This window comes from Balearica regulorum, chromosome Z (genome assembly GCF_011004875.1).
Source record: "Balearica regulorum gibbericeps isolate bBalReg1 chromosome Z, bBalReg1.pri, whole genome shotgun sequence".
Lineage (NCBI taxonomy): Eukaryota > Metazoa > Chordata > Aves > Gruiformes > Gruidae > Balearica > Balearica regulorum.
This window is the reverse complement of record NC_046220.1, coordinates 77,730,662-77,755,259: the sequence shown is the minus strand read 5'-3', so window position 1 is coordinate 77,755,259 and position 24,598 is coordinate 77,730,662. Positions and strand designations below refer to the sequence as shown.

The 24,598-nt window shown below is 53.2% G+C and overlaps 1 protein-coding gene across 2 annotated transcripts in view; it reads right to left on the bottom strand.

Annotated features, from left to right (window-relative positions):
- NOL6 (nucleolar protein 6) overlaps positions 1-24,382 on the bottom strand; it is a 32,050-nt gene extending 7,668 nt beyond the window's left edge. The window contains exons 1-24 of one of the 2 annotated variants that reach the window (XM_075739581.1): positions 24,349-24,382; positions 24,019-24,219; positions 22,858-22,974; positions 22,423-22,602; positions 21,617-21,785; positions 20,693-20,827; positions 20,385-20,548; positions 19,818-19,938; positions 19,420-19,478; positions 19,171-19,272; positions 18,520-18,635; positions 17,501-17,678; positions 16,981-17,103; positions 16,676-16,824; positions 15,827-15,902; positions 12,728-12,868; positions 12,312-12,429; positions 11,936-12,090; positions 11,536-11,699; positions 10,928-11,080; positions 9,843-9,940; positions 7,103-7,227; positions 6,853-6,942; positions 3,276-3,473 (exon numbers count right to left, since the gene is read on the bottom strand). In XM_075739581.1, the coding sequence (XP_075595696.1) occupies positions 3,276-3,473; positions 6,853-6,942; positions 7,103-7,227; positions 9,843-9,940; positions 10,928-11,080; positions 11,536-11,699; positions 11,936-12,090; positions 12,312-12,429; positions 12,728-12,868; positions 15,827-15,902; positions 16,676-16,824; positions 16,981-17,103; positions 17,501-17,678; positions 18,520-18,635; positions 19,171-19,272; positions 19,420-19,478; positions 19,818-19,938; positions 20,385-20,548; positions 20,693-20,827; positions 21,617-21,785; positions 22,423-22,602; positions 22,858-22,974; positions 24,019-24,219; positions 24,349-24,354 (3,138 nt within the window). In that variant the 5' untranslated portion in view covers positions 24,355-24,382. Of the gene's footprint in view, positions 1-3,275; positions 3,474-6,852; positions 6,943-7,102; positions 7,228-9,842; positions 9,941-10,927; positions 11,081-11,535; positions 11,700-11,935; positions 12,091-12,311; positions 12,430-12,727; positions 12,869-15,826; positions 15,903-16,675; positions 16,825-16,980; positions 17,104-17,500; positions 17,679-18,519; positions 18,636-19,170; positions 19,273-19,419; positions 19,479-19,817; positions 19,939-20,384; positions 20,549-20,692; positions 20,828-21,616; positions 21,786-22,422; positions 22,603-22,857; positions 22,975-24,018; positions 24,323-24,348 lie in introns of those variants that run through there. The other variant, XM_075739580.1, reaches the window with a different exon arrangement.
- Positions 24,383-24,598: the final 216 nt, after the last annotated feature.

Sequence of the window (24,598 nt, the reverse complement as noted above, 5' to 3'; positions counted from 1 at the left end):
CCCAGAAAGAGATATCCATCGGCCCCTTCAGGTCTGCCTGCTACTGATCTGGAAGCTACAAGAGCCGAGTGAACTGGTGCTGCAAGATACCTCCAACAAAACGGCTGCAAGGGAACACAGCCATTCCTATCTCAGAGCCTTCAAGAGGGAAAAAAAAACCCAGCCAGGGCTGCCGAGGCAGATTTCAGGCTCTCTACCCCATAGCTGGCTCTTTGGAGAAACCTGTGACCAGTTCCTGTTCTGTTCTCTCCCAAGCACCCTTGGGCCAAAGAACGAGACACACTAAGCGAATGCAACACTGCTTCCAACCGGGCAACACGACCTTTGCTCATATCCATGTTTCTTCACTGGGATGTCAGTACACTGGATTTAGGACCAGCTGTAATTTGTAATCCAAACAAACCATATTTTGAGCTATTATTACCTGTATTAGAGAAAACAGGCAGTAAAAATTCAGACAGCTTGGATGTCACCATTGACTGGACCAATTAAGTCATAATGCTTAAAGGATAATGAAAGCTGCTTTCAAGGGAAGTCTCTTCTGCATCATTCACTTCTGGAGCCATGTACTGACACCAAGTTGACTACAAGCACAAAAGAGTCCTATAAACTGCAACACACCCTGATGAACTTCCTGATTAAATGCCTCGATATATGGCCTGATTTGCTGAAAGCCTGTTAGCTTCCCCCCAAGGAGTCTGCTTTCCCCATAGGCCTGTCCAGCATTTCAGTTCCTCTTGAAGCAAGAGGTCAGCCTCCTGCCAGGTCTCCGTGAAAGTCACTTAGCCCCAGCCCCTCTGGAGATGTGGAGACTCCAGCCCTGTGTATGCAGGCACCTCCAATGCCTTGGTAGCTGCTGAAAGGCTCCACTCAGCTCTAACCCCTCCTTCCAGCATGGGGTGGAGAAGGATTTCAGGCTTAGGAAGCTCCCCTTCCTACCCAGATTGATGCCTACTGGTCAAGGTTTCATGATGGAAGGTCAAATCCTCATCATTTAGGGAACAAAAGTGTGGGGCTGGTCTTGATATTCCTCCTGGGATCCAGATGCTGGGTAGAGAGAGTTAGAATTGTTCCAAATCATTGTGCTTCCTGCTTCCTCTTAAATGTCTTGTGCAGGGTGCTTCTCCCTCTCCTTCTTGCACACACTGGACCCCAAGAAATCCCCCACTGCTCTCTACCATGCATCTGCAGGACCAGCTTCTCAACCACCTTCCTTCTCAAAGGCAGGAGAACACTGGGCACCTCCTCTCTCCTGTCCTCCACATACTTCCAGCTAATCAAGCACTGCTACCTGAAGGGAAACTGTGGGACAATTTTGAGGTCCTCCTCAATTTAAGAAAGTCTTGCAGCCCTGTTTCCTCATTTGCTTGCTCCCACCCCAGACTGTCCCAATCTGCTGTGGGTGACAGGAGGACCAAGCTTGCACCTTGCTAGGCCCAGCAGATCTATGGAAATCAGAAGAGATTCCCATAGGCTGGGCAGAGATCAGCAGGCAATGCAGCTGGCAGGCAGCTTTGAAGGTAAAGAGGCTGTGCCCAGGGTGAGGAAACCTTCAAAGAAACCCTTGCAACAAGTTTTCTACGGCCACCTCCTAAGCTACTCTGGTTAAGGTGAAAGGGGAGCTTGAACCTAAAGGGCCTAGTATCTTCCAGCCTGAACTGGAGTTTTAATTCAGGCATCTCTGCAATTCTTTCAATTCTTTCTATGGATCTGGAGGCAAGATCCAGCCCCTTCTGCTGTCTGTCCTTCCATGCAGATGCCACCATGGCCGAACCTGACAAAGGCAGCAGAGAAACACTCAGCAGCTGTATGCAGGATTAGCCAGCTTGGGGGCCAGCAAATGTGAAATCCCACAGAGCCCACAAGAGGCTTGCTTGTAGCCCAGAAGAGATGCAACCAAAAACTATTTTTAATTTTGCAGGCACACCTCCTTTCCCAACACAAGCTTGGAGAGAAGTTGATACCAAATCTTCAGGCAAGAGAAGCATATGGGAAGGCGGACAAAACCCTCCCAGCACGTTGGTCAGGAGAAGGGCAAGAACAAAGCCCTCTGACCTGCCATGCTACCCAGGAGGGTTGGCAGGGCCGGCCAGGAGCTGCCAGAACATAGCTAAAGCTCCCCTAGCTCCAGCTCTGCCTTTCAGCAACCTGCCACTAGCACAGCCCAGGCTGCCTCAGAGACCCAAGCAGCCAAGACACACTGCACAAGGCAAATCCCAATCACGTATTAGGAAACAAATTTTAACAATGGTGGCCAAACACTGGGACAGGGAGGTGGGAAATCTCCATCTCTGAAGATGGACGGCATTCAACAGGACTGGGTCTGCACAGCCTACTCTAACATCAAAGCTGGCTCTGCCCTCAGCAGAGTAATGGGGCCAGAGACCTCCGCAGCACCCTTTCCGCCAACGCCAGCCTACAATTCCTGTGGCAGTTCTGACACTGCTTACAGTCCTTCAGTGGGTAAGGGATGATGGTACTTGAAAGTCAAGCCAGGTTTTGAAAAAAAGGGCATCGCAGCCCCTCCTCTCTGCACACTGACATTTGCTCAGCTACCGCACACAAAGCTGGGAATGGCCAAAGAGGCAGAAGCTGCATATCTGCAAAGTATCGGATATCCAGATCTGGTGTGGACAGAATCACCACTGCCACGCAGCATCTTGCATATCTCCCTGGTTGCTGAGGCTTTGGCATGGACACAGACTGGAAAAGCACTGGGTTGATGACTTTGGATACTGATGTTCTTCATATACCCACATTACCAACTTCTGTAACCAGCTCCTGTGAAACCATCCTCTGACCAATACTCAGCCTCTACGGCTCATGCAGCCATTGGCCTAACAGCAGGAGCCCTGCCGGTACCATGCCATAGATTCTATACATTCCCCTAGAAAATATGGGTAGCTACTGTCCATCATGGACTCCAGTTGGTGCAAGTAGCCATGAAAAATCAATTACCTGCCTAGAGACAAATGGCTTAAAGATACTTTTGCACTGAAATATCATATTCTTCAGCAAAAGCTCCAGGTGCTTTGTATCTGCGGTCATTCTCACATCATCAGCACTCTCACTTCCATGGAATGCGTGGTGCATCCACCAGATCTTCTGCAATTTCAGATGCACACAAAGACTGACCAACCCATCCAAAATACACAAAGATGTCACCATGTCACCAACTAGGTCCTGCAGTGGCAGGTAACTAAGGACCTGAATGACAGAAGGCAGTTCCCCCTTAGGCACATAGCCCCTGTGCCTCCCCATTGGGTTGTGCTTACTCTGAGCTCCTGGAGGTAGCACTGTACAGGATCATAATCCACGACAGGAAAGAGGATCTTCAATGCAGTGCTGTTCTTCACCACGCCCCGCGAAAATGACTTTAGTGGCCGGTCCACGCTCTCCAGATGTCGAGGAATCTGATTTGGATTCAGGTGGATTAGGACATCGTAGAAGTCCAAAGGAGGGCGGAACACCATCTACAGGAAGAAAACACCAGTGCTACTCAATATAGGACACAGGTGAGCAGCAGAGATGACAGAGGTTTCCAAAATCCTAGCTTGCATTTTATTCTATTGTCCTCAGAAAGCAGTAAACCAAAGCCAAAATTTTTGTGAGATTAATGTCATAAGTTTGCCAAAACATCCACAGGAAAAACATGTTTGTGGTGGAGCCATGGGCAGCTCCAGCCCGTATTGGCCACCCCATTCTCTCTGAGCTGAGACATGTCCCCACTCCAGTATGGGTTCTGCTCACATCAGAAGGATGTGACCGTGACTCCTCTATACACCATGGAAGTGCTGTGACAAGGACTTTGTCAAGAGCCAGGTGGTTCCCCCGTGGCTATCTCCTGGTGGATAGGCCAAATGTCCTCTGGACCACCAAAGTGCACCAGGAAGGTCACATTGATTGCCAAAACCCAACTGTCCAGCAAGCTCAACCCCTAGAGAAGGGAGCTGCTCTCTACCCACATCAGACACCTAGCCAGAAGGGTTACACTCTCTACCCTACTGGTTTCCCAGGTTGGCAGAGAAGTCTAACCACTGTCTCCAGGACTCAAGGACAGTCCCTGCAGAAGAGCATTCCACAGGGCCAACGTGGTCCTCTCCAGCCCTCACCACAGCAAGCCCACCAAACTGCACAACAGTGGGGTGGGCAGTTGAGAGAGGGACAGACAGTGATCTGAGACAGATAACCATGTCAAATGCAGCAGAATCCCAGAATGAAGAGGGAAGGCAAGAAGCTAACAGGAGCCAAATGACACCCAGGGGACACGAGGAGCTGTGCAATAACAACACAGCTGTGTTGTCCAACAGGCGTTGCAGCAGAGGGTAGTGGCATCTTCCATCAAGCAAACAGAGGGTGAGAGCAAGCCCAACTAATGAACAGGAGCAATCCCAGACACATAAATATTTGGATAAGCAGGATCTGGCACTGTGGATACAGCTGTATTAAAATGGAACATACTAAAAACTACGCATAAATTTTATAGAATCATAGAATTGTTTAGGTTGGAAAAGCCTTTCAAGATCATTGAGTCCAACTGTTAACCTAGCACTGCCAAGTCCACCACTAAACCATGTCCATAAGCACCACATCTACATGTCTCAAATACCTGCAGGGATGGTAACTCCACCACTTCCCTGGAAAGCCTGTTCCAATGACTGACAACCCTTTCAGAGAAGAAATTTTTCCCAAAACCCAATCTAAACCTCACCTGGCACAGCTTGTCCTATCACTTCTTACTTGGGAGAAAAGACCAGCCCCCACCTGGCTACAACCTCCTTTCAGGTAGATGCAGAGAGCGAGAAGGTCTCCCCTCAGCCTCCTTTTCTCCAGGCTAAACAACCCCAGTTCCCTCAGCCGCTCCTCATCAGACTTGTGCTCCAGACCCTTCACCACTTTGTGGCCATTCTCTGGACACGCTCCAGCACCTCAATGTCTTTCTTGTAGTGAGAGGCCCAAAACTGAACACAGCACTCGAGGTGAGGCCTCATCAGTGCCGAGTGCAGGGGGACGATCAGTTCCCTGGTCCTGCTGGCCACACTATGTCTGATACAAGCCAGGATGCTGTTGGCCTTCTTGGCCACCTGGGCACCCTGCCAGTTACTGTTGACCAGCACCCCCAGGTCCTTTTCCACCAGGCAGCTTTCCAGCCACTCTTCCCCAAGACTGTAATGTTGCATGGGGTGGTTGTGACCCAAGTGCAGGACCCAGCCCTGAGCCTTGTTGAACCTCATACAGTTGGCCTCGGCCCATTGATCCAGCCTGTCCAGATCCCTCTGTAGAGCCTTCCTACCCTGCAGCAGATCAATACTCCCACACAACTTGGGGTCCAACTTGTGGAATAAATGATGTGGGGACATGAACAGAGGCATGGGACGTTGCCCAACTTGGTGCTGGCAGAAAACCCACTGCTTGGAGCTGGTTTATAGCCAGGCTGAGGACAGCACGCATGAAGAACATCAGTGATCAGGACCGAGTCCCAGCTCCGGTCCATGCAGAGCTCCTTTCCCACCCAGCTGACCAAGTCCATGGTTTATCATATCCCCCCGGAAGCAAAGAAACAGAGCTCACAAACCCATGTCTGCATCTGCATGGCACATCCCCAAGCAACTGAAATGCAAAGACAAAAAAAAACTTGAAGCACTCTCTTAGATACATGGGAAGGGGAGACAACTCCCAAGTTGCACTGGAAAAGTTTTTCCCTCCTCCCAGCCCCATGCTTTGCTTACAAACAGATTAGCAGCCCTGGAAACAGCATCCCATGTTTATCCCTAAGAAATGTCACAGGCTTGGGAGGACACTGGTACAGACCATCTCCATACTCTGGGGATGAAAAAGGATCCCCCTGCAATGACCATGGGGAGGGGAAGGGTAAGGAGGACCAAACTGGCACAGTTGAAGAGTTGGGAAGATACTATGGACAGGCAACAGCTTGTTCTGGGAGTTAATGACCCCCAGCTCACACTCTGCTTCTTGGATTTCAGTCCTGGGTCCACAACGTAACTGCAGCACAGTGGGCACATCTCACACATACAGCATCGCACCCCTTCACAGCCCTGTAACACACACTGCTCCTGTCTCACCCCTGTAATGCTTCCAGCACGAAATGCACCAGAACTGAAAGCAATGGCAGTAAATCCTTTTTTTTCATTGCCCAGGCAGGGTTTTTTCTAAATGTGTATCTGTCATATCTAACCAACTTGGCTTTTCAAGTCCTCTCAGCTTCAATTGCCTAGGTCACTAATTGGTACACCAACAAAAACGTATCTCCCTTCAAAGGGCAAATAAACATGTCTACACCTCCTAGGTCCATTTGAGTAATGCATGTTTTAACTTAAAAAAAAAAAGATCACTGAGGAAAGAGGATTAACCTATACATTGCCCTGCTCCTCCACTCAAATTAAAATAACATCTTCCTAAAGTGCCTGTTAACTTCCTACCAAAACCTCTCCCACCCTGGGCTTGGTTAGACTCAAGCACACAAACCACGTTTGCACAGCTACACCAAAAGCGAGTCCTCCAGAGAAGCCATTTGCTCCAGGCACAGGCACATGACCGATTTGGCACAGGAACATCACAAGTTTGCTCATGCCCCAAGAAAACCAGAGAATACAAAATAAATTTGCTCTAGTCAATGATATTTCACCCCAAGTTGCTATTCAGAGCTGGATCCCCCAGAAGCAGGGTAACAGACTGGGGCATCAGCCTCCCAGCTCCCATCCTTGCTGCTCCTTATCCTGGGACAACTACACATGGCCACAGCCTGACTCCTACTAACACATCCCAGTGACCATCACTGAAGACCAGTATGCTTTGCCAGAAAACCCTTCTGCTGCTGCCCCAAGGGGTTACCTTCACATCCTGGCTGTTGAGTGGGTCCATGAGCTGCTCCTCCAGGGCCCGGAGAGACTCTGAGGCCAGTACGAGAAGGCGATGCAGGATCTGGGGAGGGAAGAAAGTCAGAAGGTGAAACTCAGCAGTCCTGGATGTAGCAGGGACCCTGCTCATCCACGGGCCATTGGAGCTGGCTCCAGCACTGGGGAGCAGGGAACTGCCCCAAGTCAGCAGCCACCGTAGGGCAAGAACAGAAGGCCTGGCTCACCTGTGCGGAAGGTTGCCCTTGGGTCCACATGGAGCTCCACTGGTCTTTGGGGGTGGCAATGAACATGACGGGGAGGTGAGAGCGAGCAGCCAGAAATTTGTTCTTGATCTCTGTGCAGTCGGCATCTGGAGAAGGCAGGCAGACAGGTGAGATGCGCTGCCCCATCCACAGCCCTCCAGCCTCCTCGCCCATGTGCTGCAGCCCAGAAAAGGCCAGTACAATGGGCTTTTATCCTCTCCCACCCTCTAATCCCACATCCACGTGCAATCAAAGCTCCATCACCATGGGCTTGCTCTGCTCACTCACTTCCCTCAGCATCCAGCTCTGGGAAGTTTTGGAGATGGGATGCAGGGCTAGATGGACCTTTGCTCTCAACCCACCCAGGCAGGTTCAGATGTGGCTCAAAACATGGCAGGCACTGGGACAGACACAGGTTGGGAATTCACACTATAAGCAAACAACAGAGTTTGTACTGAAAGAGTTTTCTTTTTTTTTTCCTTCTTCTTCCTCTCAAGGGAGAGGGAAAAAAATAGCTCTTCGGCCAAAAGCATATCCCATTCTGTTCATTAAAAAAAGCTGGAAGGTAGAAAAACATCAGTTTCCAACACCCAATTCTCTCAAAAAAAGAAAAGTTTGAGGGAGTGCCGAAACTCACAGAAACAGCTGCTCCCTCCAGCATTGTCTACACCACTCCCAAGCAGCTTTACCTTTTCTTATAAAACAGCTTTAAAAGCTGGTGTAGCTATCTCCCCCAGCCCACCACCATGCAAAGCCAAGACAATCCCGTGGTCTCTTCTAGCTCATGGGGAAAGATGGCGTTTATCCAAAAGATGGTCAACAGACAAAACACAAGAAGGCGGGACCACAGATGCACTTGGATGTGACAACGTGCTCCTCTGGATATCAGACACCTTTACAAGGAAATCTCCAATGTTGGGGAGATAACAATGCCTGGAGGACTGCAGCCCTTTTCCCTTGCAGGTTTTGAAATTGGGGACTAGTACATCATCAATTATCAGGAGTGGTGAACATGCACACACCAAGGGGAAATCACGCCTGACCAATCTGATAGCCTTCTATGATGGCATGACTGGCTGGCTGGCTGAAGGAAGAGCAGTAGATGTCTATTTCGACTTCAGCAAGACTTTTGACACTGTCTCCCGTAACATCCTCATAGGCAAGCTTAGGAAGTGTGGGTTACAGTGGGGTGGGTAAAGAACTGGCTGAATGGCAGAACCCAGAGGGTTGTGATAAGCAGCGCAGAATCTAGTTGGAGGCCTGTAGCTAGTGGTGTGCCCCAGGGGTCAGTACTGGGTTTGGTCTTATGCAACATATTCATCAATGACCTGGATGAGGGGACAGAGTGTACCCTCAGCAAGTCTGCTGACTATACAAAACTGGGAGGAGTGACCAACACACCAGAAGGCTGCGCTGCCATTCAGCAAGATCTGGACAGACTGGAGAGTTGGGCAGAGAGGAACCACATGAAATTCAACAGGGACAAGTGTAAGGTCCTGCACCTAGGGAGGAAGAACCCCATGCACTAGTACAGGTTAGTGGTTGACCTGCTGGGAACCAGTGCTGCAGAGAAGGACCTGGGAATCCAAGCTCTCCATGAGCCAGCAGTGAGCCCTCATGGCCAAGAAGGGCAATGGCATCCTGGGGTGCATTAAGGAGAGCACGACCAGCAGGTCAAGGGAGGTTGTTCTCCTCCTCTACTCTGCCCTGGTGAGGTCACATCTGGAATATTGTGTCCAGTTCTGGGCTCCCCAGTTCAAGACAGACAGGGAACTACTGGAAAGAGTCCAGCAGAGGGCTACAAGGATGATTAGAGGACTGGAGCATCTCTCGTATGAGGAAAGGCTGAGAGGGCTGCATTTGTTTAGTCTGGAGAAAACAAAAGAGGTGATCTCATCAATGCTTACAAGTATCTAAAGGATGGATGTCAAAGAGGATGGAGCCAGACTCTTCTCTGTGGTGCCCAGTGACAGGACAAGGGGTAACAGGCACAAAGTGGAACACAGGAAGTTCCATCTCAACATGAGAAAAAACTTCTTCACTTTGAGGGTGACAGAGCACTGGGACAGGCTGCCCAGAGAGGTTGTGGAGTTTCCTTCTCTGGAGAGATCCAAAACCCACCTGGATGCGATCTTGTGCAACCTGCCCTAGGTGATCCTGCTTTAGCAGGGGGTTGGACTAGATGATCTCCAGGTCTTCCAACCCTTACCACTCTGGGATTCTGTGATGCCTGTGATCTGAGTGGTGCAGCAGTGCTCTCAAAGCAGACACAGTGCAGGAAGCTTTGAAACTTCCCATTCAAAAGCCTGACTGCCCTCCTAGCACAAATGAAGGTTTGGCCCCAAGGAGCCAGGGCAAAGCCTCAAGCAAAAATGCCAGCTACAAAGGAGCAGAGGGCTTCAAAGACACCACCGCATCCAACACTGCCCAGGCTCATAACAGATTTCAACAAGACCAGAAGCAGCAGAGCATCATCACCAAGATCCACCTCTTCAACGGCAGGCTGGAGGAAAAAAAAAAAAAAAAGAAATCCCATGCCACAACCAAACCCACCTTGAAGCCAAATTAAGCACGGTAGGACAGGAGTAAGGGAGTGGAAAAATCTCCTTGCCCCAGCAGAAGCTGTAACACCTCTATGTATGCAAGACCCCTGGAGCCAGGACCTGACCTAGGAGGGCTCAAGACTCTCAGGCCACAGCTCTCCTGCATGCTCCCTGCTCACCTGTGAGGCCAGCGTTCAGGTTGATGATCAGAGGGTTGTTTTTCCAGTCAAAGGTTGCCAGCAGGTCAAGAAAGCGCAGGAATCCCACCTGGGGAGAACTGCACGCAAGACAAGAGTTCAACACCAGCATTTGCTCCCTTGGCAGCAAGAGGGGGATGGGGGTCACTTAACAATGCACACATGCAGTCCAAGAAGAGATGTCCATGGTGGGAGAGGAAAGTCCACAACAAGCATGAGGCACTTCCCCTTCTCTGAATCCCCAGTGAAAGTTTTTCCCTCTTGCTACTCCTTCCCCAAGTAAAAGAAACCAGCAAAAAGTGAAACATTGTCACTGGTCGCCCCATCTCCCACCACTCCCCAAGACTCCTGGGGCTGGAGCAAGGGGGAGGTGGAGAGTGGCCTGCTCCCATCTCCAGTGCAGCTCTGAATGCCAGCCAAGCTCCCACTATGCCACTTCCCCTGTGCCACAACACATGCACAAAGCCAGACAGCTGGGATGATAGGGCTCCTGCTAGCAGAGGAAGACAGGAGACAGGAAAGCAGTCCAGGCATCAGGCTGTTACTCCTTGCTACTTTGGGGAAGGAAACCAGAGCCCAAGTGCAGGGCAGAGTAACCTTTTGGCTCCACATGGAGCAAAAACAATCCCTTTAACTTCATTTCACTCCCTCTGGGCCATATCTCATTCACCTGCCGGGGACCAGCAAGCTATTGGCCCCACAGGGTTATTTACCAATACACTTCTCCGTTCAGATTTCAGCAACCCACCTCTCATCCTTCCCTTGGGAGTCCTCTCCAGGAGGAAGAGAGGCTGCAGCTGCCAGCACCACCATAACATCCCTCTCGGGAAACCCATGAGGCACAGCACACTGGTATCCACCACACAGCCCTCACCCCTACTTCTCCCAGCTGTCATCCCCAGGATGAGGGGCACTACCAGTTCTCAAAAATGGACAGACACACACAGCTCACTGCTGTCCACTCTCCCAGAACCTCCTGCCCCAGAAGCATCCCATCCCTCCTCCATCCCAGGCAAGGAAAAAGGCACTAAATCCCCATCGGGCCAGCCTGGGCTCCTCATCCTCACCTGGGCGGTGTGAAGGGGGCTGGGTGGACAAAGAGAAACGCCACGAGGAGATCCACACACTCCTCAGAGATGTTGTTGCTCAGGAGCTGGGCGCTGACCCAGCGCTTGGCCAGCCGGCAAGTGCTGCTGAAGACAGGGTGCTGCTGCTGGAGCCTGCAAGGAGGGAGACAAGCCACTGCTCAACCAACACATCCCAGGACCCAAAATGCCCTTTTGGCATTTACCAGGAGAGAAGAGAGGGGCAAATGTCCGCCAGGAACATGTGTGCAGCATCCCAAGCACTGGGCACTGTCTGTGGGCATTAAGATTCTGGGGGAGCAAAGGGGAAACACTGCCACATGCTCCTCTTGTAACCCTGCAGCTCTTCGCTACTGTCTCCGCATACCAGTAACCTCAGACGCAACAACAGGGACAACCAGTGCCGTCCTTGTGCACGTTCATCCCTCCGTCCTCCCACAGAGCTTCTGACGAGGTGGTCTGAAGGGCCACTTTCCACAGTGAGGTCCTCTCCTCACCATCACGCTACAACATCCAAGGGCACCTCCACGCTGGCTTCCAGACACGTCCCAAGTCCTGCCCCTGACCCAGGCACCCCGCGCCTCACCTACCCGTGCAGGGAGCTGGTTAGATAGGGAAGATGCAACGTCTCCAGCTCCAGCTGCCGAGACTCCTCTGTGTCCTGGTACTTCAGCATCCCTTCTGGGGTGACCACTTCCTTCAAGATCAGGGGCTCCCGGTGGTAGGCTACTTGGAGACGGAAAACGTAGCCATCCTGAGAGGGGAGCAGAAGGTGAAGTCAGGCTTGGTGGTACCACAAACACGCTGGTGTGCTACACTGCACCTCAGGGACAAAACCACAGCATCCTGGTATCAGTGCAGTATCACTACGCTCCTTCCTAAGCCGACCATCCAAATCCTGGTTTTGTCCAGTGAGATCACTGCCACAGCCCCCCGCCTGCCTCCTTGGTAACAAGTCAGGCCTGGAGGAGGTCCCGGTCACCCCCCTACCTTGTACACATCAGTGTGGGTGGCCGCAGGTCTGCAAACCAACTGGTGCTGCTGCTGCAGGAGCTCAGCCAGCTGGAGGTGGAAAGCCGCCTTGATGCGTTTGATGGCTTCTTTGTCCTGCGGCCACTGGCCACTGCCTTCCATGTGGCAGATGACTGGGGACAAAAGGGACAGAAGGAGACCAGTGAGCCTCACACAGAAATGAGGTGTTGGATGGGGGTGGCTGGGACTTAGAGGTTACAGCATGAGAGCAGGAGGAGCTGGGGCTCTGCTCCCACCTGTGGCACACCAACGCAGCAGTAATGGAGCCAGCGTTGCTGCCTGCCTCTGCTTCCCCACACCAAATCATCTCCCGCTCACATCTCTCCCCACTTACTCTTCAAAGGGGCTATGTAGGCTGGGCAGGGCTTCTCTTCTGAGGGAAGCAGCAAGCGCTTGGTCCTAATTCGGGTATGGAAGGAATAAATCGGCTTCATGGGAATGGGAGGGAAGACCTAGGAAAGAAGAGCCAGCTGGGAACTGAGAACAAGGAGCAGAAACCCTGCAGCACTGTGCACCCCCTCACCCCAAACCTCTCACCCCAACAAAGCCCCCAGGCACGTAGGGCTTAGCCAACTTGTGCACAGTCAGCCCAATGGATGGGACAGCAAAGAAGAGGCACTGCATCCTGAGGGCTCTCACGAGCCACAAAATCAGAGAGTGACTCATTCTCTGTCCCCCCTCACCCCAGGGGATTCGCCCCACCCAGCTCCTTGCAGACTCCATGTGCAGGCTGTGCCCAGGGACACTCACGTCCGTGTACCGCAGGGCTGGGTGGACACCCTGCACAGCCGTCACCGTCAGCGGCAGCCCCTTCAGGTTCCAAAGCTTGCGGCTCAAGTCATCGTAGGAGCAGACAATGTTGACCATGGCCTCCTCACCTGTCCCAAACGCCTGCGGACACACGGGAGTTTCTTCATTCACCTCTTCTGCTCCTGCATGGGCACCCACCTTGCCTCCCTCTTGGGCTGGCATCACAGCCAAGCTCTGAGGAGCCATGACTGACACCCTTCGGAGCAGCTTCTGGCAAGAGCACCCAGCAAAACAGGGAGGTAAAAGAGAGAAGGAAGCCAAAGGCAAGACTGTCTGTGGCTTTCCAGCAGCCACAGGCATGTTCATAAAATCAAAGAATGGTTTGGGTTGGAAGAGATCTCAAAGATCATCTAGTTCCAACCCTCCTGCCATGCAAAGGGAGACCCTCCACTAGACCAGGTTGCCCAAAGTCCCATCCAGCCTGGCCTTGAACACTTCCAGGGGTGGGGCATCCACAGCTTCTCTGGGTACCCTGTTCCAGTGCCTCACCACCCTCACAGGAAAGAATTTCTTTCTAACATCTAATCTAAATCGACCCTCCTTCAGCTCAAACCCATTACCCCTTGTCCTGTCACTACACTCCCTGATAAACAGTCCCTCTCCAGCTTTCCTGTAGGCCCCTTCAGGTACTGGAAGGCTGCTAAAAGGTCTCCCCGGAGCCTTCTCTTCTCCAGGCTGAACAATCCCAACTCTCTCAGCCTGTCCTCACAGGAGAGGTGCTCCAGCCCTCTGATCAATTTTGTGGCCCTCCTCTGGACTTGCACCAACAGCTCCATGTCTTTCTTGTATTCGGGCCCCCAGAGCTGGACACAGTACTCCAGGTGGGGTATCGCAAGAGCAGAGTAGAGGGGCAGGATCACCCCCCTCGACCTGCTGGTCACGCTGCTTTTGATGCAGCCCAGAACACGGTTGGCTTTCTGGGCTGCAAGCGCACACTGCCGGCTCATGTTGAGCTTTTCATCAATCAATACCCCCAAGTCCTTCTCCTGGGGGCTGCTTTCAATCCATTCTTTGCCCAGCCTGTAGTCGTGCTTGGGATTGCGCCGACCCACGTGCAGGACCTTGCACTTGGCCTTGTTGAACTTCATGTGGTTCGCATGGGCCCACCTCTCCAGCCTGTCAAGGTCCCTCTGGATGGCATCCCTTCCCTCCAGCGTGTCGACCACACCACACAGCTTGGTGTCGTCAGCAAACTTGCTGAGGGTGCACTCGATCCCATTGTCCGTGTCACCGACAAAGATGTTAAACAGTGCCGGTCCCAATACCGACCCCTGAGGAACGCCACTCATGACTGATCTCCACTTGGACACTGAGCTGTTGACCACAACTGTTTGAGTGCGACTGTCCAGCCAATTCCTTATCCACCAAGCGATCCATCCATCGAATTTAGACAAGGATGTCAAGCGGGACAGTGTCACATGTTAGACTGTGTTTCAAGTGGTAAGTGAAATTATTTCCTGTGCAAGACACTAAGGCAGCACCAAGAGTTGTACCACCATTGTTCTCTCTAGGAAAGGAGAAGCTAAGATTTGGGGATAAAGGGATCACATACTGGCAAGGTGAGAGCTCTGCTACTGCCGTCCTGACAATTATTGCAATGCCACCAGAGGCAGCAGTTAACAGAAAACTACTCCAACTACATCAAAGGCAGAACTGTGAAGCATGGCAAAAGCACAGAGAGAAACTATCCAGAGCATTGCAGGAGCCCTGTGGAGGGCTTATGAGAAGAACCGAAAGATGAATTGCTGCTGCCCTTGCTGCTTCCACCTCCCAGAAGCACAGCAGAGGAGCCTGAACGAGGAGGAGACATCACGACTCCAAACCACTCAGCTCAGATGCGCCTGAATCGAGCCACACACATCTGTCCAGGCCCAACTTCACAGCAGAGCAGCAGCACCCTCTGTGGGGTGCACCACAAATGACAAACCCCCGTCCTTCCTGCCTCCAGAGCTGGGTGCACCATCCATCTTCCCTTGTCCCTCAAGTCCCTTGACCACCACAGGCTCCCCGGGCTGCTTGCACAAAAACAGCCAGAGGATCAGAGACAGACACCTGTACCCACCACCCTACACACAACAGTGAGTTTTTCCTTTGTTCCTCAAGGATTCCTAAATGCCCCTCAGGCTCTAGGAAAATGCATCCCCTCTCAGCATGGGGTTTTTAGCTTGACACAGGCTAGCTTGGAGGGACACGGCATACACAGATTTTGCTACCTTACCACACAACAGGCTGTAAAAACTAGCATCTCATCCCAAATCTGACGTGTAGCTCTGCCCAGATCAGAGCTGGTCCTGGAACAGAAGATTCTTTTGATCATATTTGCTACCCTTTGCTCTTAAAAAGAGGAAAGGAAACAATTTCCTCCTCCATTCAACAGCCAGGTAAAAAGCTGTTTTTACTAAAGACCAGCAACATGGTGCCAAAGTGCTCATGGCTCATCTCCAGGCTTTAATTACACAAGCTGGACAGAAGTAAGGAGGGGGAGATTCCCCAGCCTCCAAGATGCAATTTTTCCACCTCAAAGTGACATTTCTTTGTTTCAGCTGCACATTCAGCTGGAGCACTAAGCAGGGCTTGGTGGGCATGATCTAGCACTTTGCACCATGACAGGAAAGATCCTTCTCCTGGGTTTCCCAGTTGGACCTAAGGGATGAAGGCACGAAAGTGTCTGGCCCATATCCTGAAGGACAGCACAGTGGGACAGTGATATATCCTCAAATGATGTGGACATAGCAGACACAAGTAGAGAGAGGAGGCCAGTGGGATGCTTGCAGGGGAAAATGGGGTGTGGGGACTGCTAGCGCAAGAGGACTTGAGCAGCTATGCCTTGGCTAGCATGAAAGGCTTGGCAGATCCAAGGAGCACACCGCACTGCCCATTAAAGCACCTGCAGGCAGCAATATTCCTTACCCTCACTGCCTTCTCTTGGGAACCACCCAGATGCTTCAGGGCCATAAAGCTAACGTGGCCTCCCTATAGCTCTCCCCATACCTCCCTTTCCTTGAGAAACCCACAGCCCCACTGGGGGAGCAGCCATACCTCTTGCCCAGTCCTGATCACAGACTCCAGCAGGGCTCCCGTGTAGCAGATGGAGGATTCAGGAATGTCCGCATGGCTGTGTGGAAGAAGACAACAGAGCATTAGAGCTACTATGCACCAACCCACCCATCCTGACTCTGCCTGCTGCACCCACAGGTAAGGGTCAGTTCCAGGATGAGGAATCTCTCCATACAGGAAGGTCACGGTGAGGAGACCAATCTCTGTGCATTCCTCCTGTTCCCAAGTTATCCACCCAAAGTGGCCCAGCAACTTGTGCAGCTTCACAGGATTCAAAGCCAAAGGCATCAACATGCAGCCTTTCCTTAGAAAATCCTTCCTCGAGTTGGGATAAAGAGGCCCGGGCAACCCCTTCATTCTGTGCAAGAGGGTTTGGGTTTTGGTAGAAGGTATAAACTGCTACAGAGAGGCCTTCCAATGCTGTAGGGAGACCGAACCTTGGGAAGTACTACAGGGTCTCAGAAGATTTCATGAAACATCCTGCAAGATCCAAACAGCTTCTCTTCCATCTCTGCCAACAATGTGTCCCCCAACATCCCACCTGCATGTAAGGGCAGGACCATGCTGCCTCCTTGCCCCTAACATTACCATTAGCAGAAGCTACATCACCACATCTTTGCCCTCCCCACCTTCTCTTGGGAAGCAGCTCGCAGCATCAGGACCACCACTGAAATGACTTCCAGATTTCAAAGCCAAAACAACCCAGAATATCCCCCAAAGCGCAAGGCTACCAATGGGATTACCAGGGACATGGCACAAACCAGGAGAGTGGCAGTGACCCCCACACAGCTGCAGGTCCCCAAGCCTCAGCTGCTGCTCAGTGCAACTTACAGCTTCAGCAGGTGCCTGACAATCTGCTCAGGGATGAGACGTTTCTGGTAGATGGTGTCAGCCTCCCACACCACTGCCTCACAGATGCTGCCATCCTGGAACCGCCGCAGCTCTGACTTCTCCCCCCAGAAGGTCCGGAAGTCCAGGGCCTGTCGGGGGGAAAACATTGGCCAAGCCAGGCCAGGGACACAGGTCACCGCTGGGACCAGCGGAACCACTCCTATAACCGTCAGCCAGCCATCTGCAACCACAGCATGGCACTAGCTCTGCTCCACCCCACTCAGCACAAGCAGGGCTCCCCTCACCTCAGGGTGATCAGCCTGTGGTCCCTTCTCCAGCATGCTGGCAGCAAACTCAGGGACAAACAGGAGCCCAAACATCAGGGACCCGACATCCTTGTGTTTTGGGGGCTCAGCATCAATCGACCACTGTAAGAAAACCGGGAACATGAAGCACATGGAGAGACGAGGTTGCTGGAGCAGCGGCTGCTGGGATATTGGGCTGCTGGAAGAAGCTCCCGCTACGTGCTTTTAGGTGCCCAGATGAACACAGACAGGGAAAACCTCATTTAATAGGTCCAATGAAAAAAACAGTTGTCTTCACCGTGCCCCATTACTGAGCCAGGAATTCTGCCCAGACCAAGCCTCCCAGCTGCACCCGTCACCCCAATGCAGGGCCTCAGGTTCTGTATCCCCCACAAAGGGGACAGGTCTGAATCTTTCTCCAATGAGCAAATATCTCCTCCCCATGCCCAGCAGTTCCAGGAGGGACACATAAGACCCCACGTGCTGCAAAGGATGCAGTGTCATTGACAAACTGTATTACCTCAGGGATCTGGGGCAAGGAGTGAGCCACGAGCAGGGCTCTCCCAGCCAGCCCACGGGTCAGCAGCGAGACAACAAAGGGAAGGGCCGCAGCCACGTAGTTCCCACCCCGATCCATCAGCTCATTCAGCAGCTGCATCTTCTTGCAGGCACCCTGCAGCTTGGAAACATGCTTCAGGCTACAGAAGGAGGAGAGAAGCTGGTCACCCACCTCTGCCACCAAATCCTTTCTGAGAGAGAGAGATGCTAGAGGATGGATCAGAGGGCAAGAGCACCTCTCCTATAAGGACAGGCTGAGAGAGTTGGGATTGTTCAGCCTGAAGAAAAGAAGGCGCCAGGGAGACCTTATTGCAGCGTTCCAGTACCTGAAGGGGCCTACAGGAAAGCTGGAGAGGGACTGTTTATCAGGGAGTGTAGTGACAGCACAAGGGGTAATGGGTTCAAGCTGAAGGAAGGTCGATTTAGATTAGATGTTAGAAAGAAATTCTTTCCTGTGAGGGTGGTGAGGCACTGGAACAGGTTGCCCAGGAGGCTGAGGAGGCCCCGCCCCTGGAAGTGTTTAAGGCCAGGTCATATGGGTCTTTGGGCAACCTGGTCTAGTGGAGGGTGTCCCTGCCCATGGCAGGGGGTTGGAACTAGATGATCTTTGAGGTCCCTTCCAACCCAAACCATTCTATAATTCTGATTCTATGGATGAAGTGGGGAGTAGAGGGTCATGGCCCAGGATGGGAGCTACAAGAAGCAGCACAGCACTTTGGCATCTCAGGATGCACCATAGGACATGCTGGTCCTTGGGACAGTCATCGTTCCCAAAGGCCAAAGCATTGCTCTCCACCTGGGAGGCTATCTAGACAGTAAATGCAGAATAGCCAATGCAACAGGCACCAGTGTCTATCTCACAGTTAGCAGGGCTACCTCCCACCAGACAGGTCCAAATCCACCCCAGTCCAAAGCCAGAAGCAGCCCACTCCTCTCTGAACAGGATCCTCAGCATTACCCCAACAGTAGAGCGAGACTCACTGGAAGACATGGTCAAAGGTTCTGAGCATGGGCTTCGCAGTCATGAGCAGCACCTGAAAGCCATCCACCATTCGATCATCCAAAATTTCCATTGAGCGCTTGGCTTCAAACTGGATCTGAGCAAGGAGACAAGACAGAGCAAGAGCATGAATAGGAGGGGAGAAGGAAAGCAAATCCCTCCAGCAGTAGTCACCAATGCTCCACCATCAGCCATGGCCACCCCAGCTCCATGGTCACCAGCAGACCCTGATTCCAGACAGCCTCTGACCTCAGCGTGAAGCCAAGTCACCAACAGCTGTCGCTGCTGGCCAGACAATCCCTCCTTGATATCCCTGCCTTCAACGTGGCTTTTTTCCTGCTCCAAAACAGTTACTTCTGCCAAACACCAGCTTGGGTTCACCCAAAGGTACCCCAGAAAGAAAACAACTTTCCTCCATCATTTGAGCAAGAGAGCTAAGGCAGCAGTACATCCAAGTCTTAAAATTCACCTCTAAGCTTCAGAGCTGGAGATGGACATTAAAAGCTTAAAAAGAAACAGTGAACCCCCTCCCCATTGCCAACATCCTCCTCCAAGACATCTAACCACCCTCTGCCTGCCTCAGCTCACTCCTAAGACAGCATTTCAGGATGCCATCACAACCTGTTTGTTACCTGGTGGTATTTGCTGGCAGTCATATCAGCGCAGAGGTTCACCAGCCCAGAGGGATCCACAAAGACCACTTCAAACGCCTGGTGGAAGTCATCCAGGACAGGCTGGAAGAGCAAACACAGTCCTTAGTGCCACAGTGCAGCACAGACACCAGGGCACCACCACCTCATTGCCATCCAACGTCCTTAACAGGCACATCCCTGCCCCAGCAGTGCTGGCAGCATAGCCAGACACCCCAGAGGGTTGCTTACCAGGGAGGCATCCACATCCTTCGCTAGGCTGATGCCCGTCACGCTCAGGTCTGTGCTGGCTGTGGGCAGACAGGAAGGAACAAGTCACACCACCATCCACATCTCCTCCACCGGTGACAGTGGTACAGCTGTGTGCCAATACCACCACGGTCTCACATTAACAGTGCTAGAACGCAACGCTGGCCTCCACCTTGTGATGGGAGCTACCCACCTCTCTGCAAGCTGCTCCACCCAGCCCTGCTCTGCTGCCTCACCCCTCCTGTCCATCCCATCCTCAGGGTCTCAGCATCAGAGAGAGAAAAGCCACAATTCGCTCCTCCCCCACCATGTTCAAGCTTCATGCAGAGCCTCTGCTGACACCAGCCTTTCCCTGCCCAGAGAGGCCCTTGGAAACTCACCCAGGAACTGCAGGGTGCTCCTCAGCACCTGGTACCCACTCATCATCTTGACAATCTTGCGTTTCATCAGCAGGTAGGCAACCAGCATGGAGACCAAGAAGCCACTGAAGCACCCCAAACCCTAGGAAAATACAGGGCTGAGTCAACAAGGGCTCAACAACGCACCATGAGCCCTGGTGGACACCCCACATGACTGCTTCTGGCCTCTGTCAGAATGAGCAGGGCAGCCCCCAAGCCTGCCAGAAAGACATTGAGGCAGAGCCCTGTACAATGAGCAGAGACACGGATCCCCATGCAGGAAGGCAATACCCTAAAGTTCTTTGGGAAATGGAATGAATTTCATTCCAGGGATCTCAGGGAAGCACGATTGTCCGGTACACACAGACTCGTTGCAAGGGTAGGATGGAGCTCCTTGAAACGTAACACAGCTCAAATGAGAGTCACAAGCTCACCATACCACTCATCAGGACCAAACCACCACCCTTCCACCCCTAGGAAGGGAGAGCAGGCCAAAGGCAGGTTAGCCAAGCAAGCAGAGCCATCCCTGTCCCCTGGCACAAGACATACCTTGCTGAGCTGCCGCTGATTCAGCCAAACTTTGAGAAGAGCCAGGCCATCCTTCATGCCCGGGAAGTCGGTGGCTGTGCTAGACAAGAAGTGCAGGTGGGACAGCAGCACCGTGTCACAGAGGATGGAGTTGTTGTAGTGCGGGGTCGGGGGCTCGGGGGCTCCTGTGTAGGGAGACAACAGGACATTGGACCCAACCACAAACCTCCTGTTCACAGAAAAGGGCTGCAGCAAACCCACATCCGGGCACTGGGTGCAGTTTCTGGCTGAACCGAGCGGCCTTATGTTCCCCCAGTGCCAGACCCTACCTTCTTTGGGGGTGCTCTGCTCCATGAACCAGGCTGTCCGCACATTGTTCTTGCTGGGATAGAAGCGGCTGGGTTTGAAGAGACCCGGGGCAGGACAGGCATGGAGTCGGACGGTGACCATCTTCTCATCCTTGCCTGTAAGCACCAGGGGGGAAATGTGCAGGAGGAAGAGATTAACTGTTAGAGGTGGTTAGTCAGAAATTAACTCGAGAAAACAGGGAGTGTCCCCAGCTTGGGGAAAGGAAGAAGCTCCTTTCCGGCAAAGCTCAGCAACAGTGGAAATCATCTCAGAGCAGAGAGTGACCACATCCCAGAGCCAACAATAACCCAGAGGTAACGTTGCACATGTTCAAGTGTCATCTTCATCCCACCGGCCAGTCTGGTATCCCAGCACTCCCTTGCCTGCCCTGGCCTCACCATGCCACTGCCTGTCCCAGACCCAAATCTGCTATCACCTGGGGTCTGCAGAAACAAGCAGCACGCAGCAGCCCACGCATCCCATGTCATCTCAGAGAAAAGCCAGGCTCCCCAGCTGCCTGGGGAAGGCAAGAGGATGGCAGGGAGCAAGGCTGGGGAGAGCAGGGAAGAAGGACAGCACTAGACACAGACATGATTTTGTAGGGTCTGCTTTACTCCCTGAAGTACCTACAGGGTGGGAGAGCTAGCAAGATCAAGGCCAGGGAGCCCAGCCAAGCTGCAGAGGGGGGACTGGAAGGGGAAGAGACCTTGAGGACTAGGCTCTGTATGGAGGGAGAGTACAACTGGGAGCATCGAAGCTCCAAAATTTATTACCAATTGTGATGACAGCCCCACGACTGACTCCTCTCCAAAGGGCTTGTTACATGGTCTGAGACCCCCACACCACCATCCACCTAATGCCAGTACCCACTCACACCCCCGACCAGAGCAAGGCTCAAGTGCCACCTTGAGGCCTCAGGAGCAGGATGGGCTTGAGATGGTTGCTGTTCATGTAGGCAAACTTCATGCTGCCAAAGAGCTTCTCCTTGGAGAAGTGCTGGGCAATGTGGGCCAGGTACAGAGCTCTCTTCCGGTGGTAGCGCTGATTCAGGTTATCTTTGTCTTGGAAGATTTCCTGGGAAGAGAGGGACAGGGCAATCACACCTCACCTGCCTGCAGAGCCCAGTTCAGCCGGAGGCACTACACCACCCACCATTCCACCCAGCCCCACAGGCAGCCCTCTCTGAGACACACGGCTACAGCCCCAAGGAGCTCCAAGTCTGTCAGCACTACCTTGCTGCTGGCTCGCCAGGCTCTAGGATCACAGGAGACAAAGCAGAGCCACGCAGCCAAACAGAGCATTGGTTTATCTCAAACCCTGTTAGAGCAAGTCTGGGCAGCAAAAGGAGGGAGGTCTAGTAGGGTAACAGCCTGCAAATATCACCCTCCTTGTAACACCGACTTGGGAGCTGGGGCAGAAGTACAATGGGGTACAAAGTGGGACAGCGTCTATCTCCCCAGCAATGTGGAAGGTTCAGCCCAGGCAGAGAGAAGGAAGACCCTCATGAAGAGCTACAATCAAAGTAGCCGAAAGATCTAATTTGAGTTAGTGGTGAGATTGCACTCCCCAGCTCCTTGTCAGAGTCACCACATTGAACATCCAGATGCCACAACCTCACTCAGGAATGGAGAGGACAGGGCAGGGGCCATGGGGGACCGGAGAGGATGGGGCTTAGCCCAGGCAACCTGAGAGCGAGAATGGCCAGACTCACCCGCGGCATGGTCACCGCCACGTCCACATTGATCTCTGGCTTAATGCAGGTGCCCAGCAGGTAGCTGCCCACCACCTTCAGCTCAGCCGGGGGCAGGAAGCGGAACCTCCCCTTCACACTGAATGGCACCTGCAGGAATGGGACCTTCACGCCCTCGGGGAGCCAGGCCTGGTCAGTGAGCTGGGAACAGACAGGACACATGAAAAGCTCTAAGCATCACTAACAGAGACCTGGATGCCTCTCCCCACACAACTGCAGGCATCTGCACCCAGGGTGTAAAGATGGAGCATCCCCCTCTCCCCTCTAACATGAAATAAAGTAATATTCTTTCAGTCCCTAAGGGAGATGCTCCATGGGGACCTTTGCCTGCACAGCAACAGCAGAGCCTACTCCATAAAGGGGCCTTGCCACCTCCTCCATCCCTCTGGGACATACTTCAGTTTCTGGGGTCTCTGGGATGGCACTCAGGAGGCTGTTAATTTCATGGAGGAAGGCATCAATCTTCTTCTTCTTTGTCTCCTTCAATGTCACCTCCTTCAGAAGTTCTTCGATCTGTAGGGGGAAAGGGGACCACAAAAAGTAGATGCAACACTGGAATTGCTTCTGCCCTTTACCTGGTCCTCCAGCACCAACCACAAGCCTGGTGAAGAGGGCAGCAGGTGACCTGGGGAACACACCTGAGCCTCTGTACAAACCCTGCCCAGAGCTGGCAGTCTAGTCAGCCCTTGGGCAGAAGAATAATGCAGCTCTTGTCATCTCCTGTGAAATGCTGGATGGGCTCCTGTCATCTCCTGTGAAATGCTGGATGGAAATCAACTCCATCCCACTGACTTCTGTGTGAGGTCCAGCCACAAAAACCTGATTCACATAGGCATAGCTCTCAGAAAGGGTTTTTTGTACAACAGAATACCATCTGCAGGAAACGACTGTGCAGATTCATACCACGAACCTGGCCCTACAGATTGTCCCACCAACACCAGCACATCAAAGCTGCTCCTTATAAAAATTACCAATGTTACAATCACCAGGAGCCATCTAGTCACCACCCTGACCTCCTCCTAACACAGGCGGTTTGCTTTCCCAGGACACAAACCAACTCTCCCATCTCATCCAGAACCTGGTCAAAGACAGGCGCTGGGTGCACCTGGTGATGTTACTTCCTCACGCCGACAAGCAATAAATCATTGGCAGCAAGGTATGCAATGCTTGTGCTTCCACCATACGGCAGGTATGTGCTGGGGGGGTGCGCGTGTTCAATTTTAGTGGTGTAAACGAAGCAAAGAGCCTGGTGCAAGATGGTGATAGGAATTACAGTGTAAATATCAGTAATACACTGGGTGCCTTGCAAAGGCTGTGACTTCTGTCCCTGCCCCATGCCCAGCTCCTGCAGAGGATTTACTGGGTCAGGAGGGCACAGGGGCCTGCCAGCGGCCTGGGGTCTCTTCCCCAGGCGGCTCCTGGAAAGCTCCGGATCCCAGACCCCGCTGTTCCCCGGCCTCCCCCCCCCCCCCCCCCGCCCGCCCTAGCTTAGCCCCCCCCCGAAGGGCAGAGCACGGCCAACGGCGACCCCTCGGGCCGGCGGGCCTCCCGGCTGACCTGCAGGCGGAGCAGGCTGGAGTGGAAGAGATCCTCTGTCTCCTTCAGCTGGCTCAGCTCCTCGCTGGTCGGTGGCTTGTACAGCTCGGCCCGGCTCAGCTTCGCCGGCTGCAGGACTCCGGCCCCGGCCGGTGCGGCCCTCTTCGCGCTCCGCGCCGCGCCCCCGGCGGGAGGCTCCTGGCCCGCCGCGTCCGCCGAGCCCTGCGAACGGAAGACAGCACGGCTCGCCCCGGGGTCCCGCGGCCCCGCGACAGGGGCCATCAGGGCGCCGACCCCTCGGGACGCCGATCCGATCCGATCCGATCCCCCCGCCCCGCGCCCCCGCCTCACCGCCATGGCCGCCGCCGCCGCACACGCGCGCGTGGACACTGTCACCACGTGCAGCGCCACTCACCCTGCCGGCCGCTGAGCGCCGCTCCCCATTGGCCGCACAATAGGAGTGCAAGGCTTCTATTGGCTGCGCCAGCTGCGTCCCGCCTTCCCCCCCCGCCCACGGAGCCGCCCCCGGAGCCGAGCTCTCTTGGGCAAGCGGGCGTGTCTTTGCTTTACGGTAGGTCGTGTTGGGAGAGGTGGGGTTTGC